General features: G+C 36.0%; 1 protein-coding gene across 1 annotated transcript; it reads right to left on the bottom strand.

Moving 5' to 3' along the window:
• Positions 1 to 962: 962 nt before the first annotated feature.
• On the bottom strand, positions 963 to 5,444 carry LOC126880158 (uncharacterized). Its single transcript, XM_050643912.1, has 2 exons — positions 4,944 to 5,444; positions 963 to 4,612 (listed from the first exon to the last, which is right to left on the bottom strand). The coding sequence occupies exon 2, from the start codon at positions 3,309 to 3,311 to the stop codon at positions 963 to 965; it is 2,349 nt and encodes a 782-aa protein (XP_050499869.1). The 5' UTR covers positions 3,312 to 4,612; positions 4,944 to 5,444.
• Between the last annotated feature and the right edge of the window lie 588 nt (positions 5,445 to 6,032).

Here is a 6,032-nt window from a genome sequence, read left to right as displayed (position 1 = left end):
GGGATAAGCGTCCTTCTTCGTAACCTTATTCAGCTGCCTATAATCAACACAGAATCGATACGAGCCTTTTTCTTTTTTCGGAACCATGACAACCGGAAAAGAGAACGCTGATTTAGAAGGTTCAATAATATCTTCTTCAAGCATCGACTTCACTTCCTTATCGATCATTTGTTGAATCGCTGGAGAAACTCTATATGGACGTATTTTGATTGGTTCTGAATTAGTAAGAACTATCTTATGCTCAATAAGAGTAGTTTTCCCTAATGATTTTCCCCCTACGGTCTCGAAGTAATTATCGACCAGCCTGTTCAATCGTGCTGACTGCTCATCAGATAACGTCCTGCTGAGCTTAACACTAGCTATGGGACATACTTGTAAACTTGAAGTCGCACCCTCATCTTGTTCAACATTAAAAGACCAACTCTGGTTCTTGAAATCTGGGACTATTTCCATGGCCAACCAAAAGTCCATACCTAACACCAAGTGATGGGGTAAGTCGGGAATGACATACGCTTTTAAGACCCTAATTCGTCCTTCTAATTGAAATGGTATTTCTACCGTACCACTTACCTCGCAAGCTGCTTCATTGGCAACACGACAAGTCCTGATCTCTGTAGCTGAAAGTTTACAACCTAAATTCATTAAAATATCCCAACCGGGACTTCCAAAAACTGTTAAATTTGCTCCCGTATCCAGCAAAGCTCTAAGTTTTACACCTAAAACATCTACGATAAGATGAGGCCTATTGTCGTCTGGCAAACTTGCAAATATATAATCCAAAACCAACCGCATCTGAGTCGAGACGACGGACTTTGATAAACAAACCGATTGCACTGACTTATCAACACAATCTACTACCCTAAGATCACTAGAAGGAGGATCGACCGAGTGGGTAGCTACCTGTACACAATTAAACTCATTAGCCACTGAAAAATTGCTCAGGCTACCAGGGTGACTGCCTACTAACCTGCCAACTCGTTTCCCGAGCACTTAGGACAGTTCGTAATCTTCACATTCGGCTCTTTACATCGATAACAGAAAGGACGTGCTGGCTGGGCACACTGTCTTCGGAAATGACCAATCTTACCACAGTTGTAACATTTACCCCTAGTAACTAAAGTCGTGGGAACCGCACTAACATCTGCAGATGAAGATGGACTAGTATTGGTAGTTGACGCTGTGACATTTACCTCTGCTCCAGAATTTGAAGTAGTACCCGTAAACGAAGGACCTACTGGACCACTTTGAGAATTCGTATTGCAATATCCGCCGTTGGAACGTCTTGAATTATTAATGGCAGAGACCCTTAAGTTCGGTCGCCTATACTCTAATCCTGGTTCGACAGAATTACGAGGATTAACAGGTGGAGTACGATATTCCTGCGCATTTGCATGTGCCTCCTCAATTTCTCTACCGACATAAATCAGGGTATCTATGGTATTAACCGGTTTTCCAGCCAAACCTAATTGAATATATGGCAACATACGGTTCTTAATGTGTCTGACCCTCGAAATCTCGTCTGGTTTAGTAGCCAATTTGTTATAGAGTCCTTCCATATATGCAACATAGATAACTACGTTTTCTCCCGTAGCCTGGGTACGATGTCTCAAAATCTCTAAAATTTTCTCCTCGTAATTACTAGGCAAGAAGGTGTTCCTCAAAACTTGTTGAAATTCTCTATAGCTCGAAATTTTGCTCCTGGCGAAACGATACCATATATTTACGTCGCCGTTCAGTAATTCCGACACACTATTTAACATTTGAGTTTCAGAAATATTCCTCGAAATTCGCATTTCCTCAAGACGATCAAGGAAGTCTGTTACACTAGAAGTCGCGTCAAAACTTAACTTCCATTTACCCACATCTACAAATTTATCGGGTACCTTTATTTCTGAATTTTTAGCCATACATTTATCGGACACCTCATTTGGATGTGTCAAATAACCTAAATTATTCCTTGAAATATTTTGTCCAAAATGTGATGAATTACCTACGTTAGTAGTGAAAGCTGTGTTAAGATTTGGATAATTATCAGGAGTGTAAAAATTTTTCGGCTGAGTCGTATTACCCCCTAAATTATTATAATTATTATTTAGTTGAGAAACAAAGCCTGAAAAATTATTTAAATCTGAAGGAACGTTACCAGAAGGTGTAGGATAAAAATTGTTACCGCTACTACCGGAATGTTGACTTACTAAATTATTATTGGGAAAATTATAATCCGGATTTGTCCTATGCATGTTAGGTACCTCCGCGTAGCTTGTTCTTAACGATTGAGCGATATCCTCCGCAAAAGTAACATGGTTTGTATTATTTGGAATAATGTTTGAAGAAATGGGAGTATTCCCAAAATTTCCAGGAATATTATTTGTACCAAGATACTGATTATTATTTGATTCAAGAATATGATTAGTACTAGGTATAGTCCTATTAGTAAATCTATTAAAAGCTGGCATTGTAGAAACATTGTTACTATCCAACGAAGGATTAATTATCGGACCAGGAATATTAATACTAGGTCTAAAAAAGTCATTATCAGCATTGTGACCGTAATCATTACTTGTAACAACAACGTTATTAATAGTAGGAACCTGCTGAGCTGAACTTGTAGTAGTATTATTTGTATTAGTTTTTAAACTAGGTTTTGAACTAGACGAAATATTTTTAAAAAGAGGGTCAAATTCCTGTAATGTTCGTTTGGGCATCCAATTTCCTGACCAAGTCGCTGAAGGAGTCGTATTACAATTTTGGGTATAATTTAAAGCTAACTTATTAGGATTATTCGTTTCTGTACCATATACTGTTTCTCCTATCGCCGATGATCTATGTAAAAGGTCTGCCAATTCGTCTGTACTCGCATCCAATAAGCTGGAAGATGACGTAGGGTCATCTTGACCGACAGCTTCTAATGTACCACCTGTAACTAGTGTCTCTAAATTAACTACTAAGTCCTTCATTAAATCCATCATGTTCCGTTTCTCATCTCTAAGCTCTAAAGGAGCACAAATATTTTCCACTCTTCTACTAACATGAAGTAACCTGGTGTTAATCCTAGCATATTCAGATCTAACGTTATTAATATCGAATTGTTCTAAGTCCCCTACTATTTCCTGAATTTTACCGGAACAAATACCTAATTCCGATACGGGATCGAATTCCACCGTTCTGGGTTTAATTCTTCCTAAAATCTCTGCTTTTATAGCACTCCGTAGTAAATTGCGCTTAGTCTCTACCTTACCGTCTCCAATGTCATAGCCTCTACTTGTGAGTTCATAAGTTAACTCGTCGCTACGTAACCTATAAATATCCATTTTGGGTAAACAGTCCGAGCCACAAATCACTTTACAACAATAAAAAAATAATAAAAAAAAGAAGAGAAAATTTATTTATATTTCCTCACCCCCTTCAAAAAAAATATAAAGGACCAGCAGTAAAAGCAAAATTAGTAAACCCATAAAACTGTTAAAATTTTTAGGGAAATTTAAAATAATTACCCATATAAGTCGTTACTTAAGTCAAAATTGGATTATCAAGCAAAATTAATCAAATTCTAAGTGGAAATGTATAAAGCACAATACCGTACTAAAGAATTCTTACTAATATTTTGACACCGCAACAACTAATTTAAGTGTGTAGACTCTTAAATTAAGACTCGATACAATATAAATATGATAATATCACTGTGATATGTAAATAGTGATAAATAATACTGGATTATTTAGAATATATTAATGGTACATACTAAATGAATAAATGAAATATGAATAAAATTAAATTATTTTGGTAAATTCTATGCATAAGTTATGGTGCACACTGTATAAAAAATCACGTTTGGGCGCCACTTGTTACGGTCTTTGCTACCGCTGCGCTGGTTAAATAAAAAAATAAAAAAAAAATTGAAAATTGAGTTTTGATCATAGGATTCTAAGAACGGTGACCTTAACAGTGGTATTCCGGCTTAGCTCAGAAGAAGGCGATATCGTGAGTCGTACCTAAGTACCTAATGCCTAAATATCTTTTATAATATTAACCCGGTTGCGCCAATCGGTTTTCCCCAGATACCACTAAGTAAAATTACTTACTTCTAACCGATAAATAGGTAAATATCAGAAGTTAAAAGAAATCCTAATCTCATGAAAAAAACATTTTATAATACATAATTATTTAAGTTAATATTATTAAATATTTAAATGTAACCAAGGTTGTTTTCATACATGTTACGGTATTAAGCTCCTTATAGATCTATATAGGCTCACATTGATATTAGAATTTATATATAAAAAAAAAAGAAAAGGAAAAACAAAATAGAAAATGTTATTAAAGTATGAACAACATTAAAATTAACGAAAAGTGATAATGTTTCAGTCCACTTAACCGCACGATATTAACATAATCACTGTGTAGAATTTTCTGCGTTGAAACTCCAATACTCCAAAGTAAAAAAAAAAAAAATCCTCCTACCTTTCGATTTCTGCTTTCCCTTACTTACATAGCCAAACTTCAGTTGTTAAGCTTGGTATCTAATCATTGTGACTTCACCTTAGGCAGAACCCTATGCCATGCGAAGACTAATATATTTGGGTAGGTATACCTAGGACCTCACACTTGCACCCTACAAATAGTTCATATTTTAAGCAAAAATTTAATTTGCCGACAACATTCTTATTCAAATTTTGATTTTTGTCTACCCGGCCTAATTAATTAAGTCAGAATTTTATTATTATTCAAAATCATCAACCACCGGTTGTTACTGTAAATTTTAAAGTTCTTAACACCAACAAAAAGTGAAAGACAGTATAGGTAAACTACACGCTCTTTTTACGTTCGAATTCTACCACAAAAACAATTAACAAGTGACAGTAAAGAAATAAAGAAGTAAGATTCAACTTTGAATTGAGGAAAATGAAAAGGGTTACATTATAACGAGATCTATCTTAACTTACCTCAAAGAGGGCTGTGATTATCCGGGAAAATATAAAATTTCCCTAGCACACCGGCATAGAAAATACGTTTCCAACCCTTGCCTCCGCTCAGCAAAAGTCCGCTACATCGGCTGACCGACAAACAAAATTAAAACCCACCAGACATCAACTCCACAACTATCCGATTTTTCACGTTATTCTTTCAAAGCGTTCAAAGGAAAACCCCAAATTTTCCTCACACTGGCACGTGAACTTGACTTCCTGACCTTCAACCAAAAAGTAAAACCTTTCGCGTCGGTGTCAATGACAGACCCTTGTGATAGTGACTATGCCACCCAAAATACTGTTTGATAATTATGCTGTGTTATCAAGGGTACTGTTGGTTGTCTAACTAGTAGTGACCAATTCAGAGTTATTTATTTTCATATTTTCTTGTAGTACGGTAGCTGATCACAGCAAGTTTATAAATATTGACTGACATACGGCTGCAAATTGCAGTCGGCTTTTGCGTGAAAATAGACCATAACACAGGGTGATGGACTAACGTGTATCTTATTTAACCTGGCATTAGAAAAAATAATTCGAGAGTCCCAAATTAATACGAATGGTACTATCTTTAACAAATCAGTACAAATTGTCGGATACGCAGATGACATAGACATCATAGGTAGATCTAAAGAATCTCTGACTGAACCATTTCGGTCGTTAAGAGAATCTGCACAGAGAATGGGGCTAAATATAAATGTTCAAAAGACCAAATATATGTGTTGCACTAGGTCAAGCAACCCGACACCTGCAAGAAAAATAATTGACGACCTAGAACTAGAAGGTATCGACACCTTCACATACTTAGGCTCGCTGCTGACTAAAGATAACAATGTCAGTGAAGAAATTAAAAGAAGAATAGTGCTCGCCAATAAGTGCTACTATGGCTTAAGAAGACAGATGGCCTCAAAAATACCTAGAAAAATTAAATTTACTGTCTACAAAACACTAATACGACCAGTGCTAACATATGGTTCAGAAACTTGGTCACTTACTCAGAATGACCAAGACCTGCTCAAACGTTTTGAGCGAAAAATTTTAAGACGAATATATGGTGGCATAAAA

Source organism: Diabrotica virgifera, chromosome 2 (assembly GCF_917563875.1).
Source record: "Diabrotica virgifera virgifera chromosome 2, PGI_DIABVI_V3a".
NCBI classification, from domain to species: Eukaryota; Metazoa; Arthropoda; class Insecta; order Coleoptera; family Chrysomelidae; genus Diabrotica; species Diabrotica virgifera.
This window is presented reverse-complemented; position numbering and strand designations above follow the sequence as displayed.

Bases quoted from the DNA above. Each gene is read 5' to 3' on its own strand.
- LOC126880158 (XM_050643912.1), bottom strand. From the start codon at position 3,311: ATGGATATTTATAGGTTACGTAGCGACGAGTTAACTTATGAACTCACA.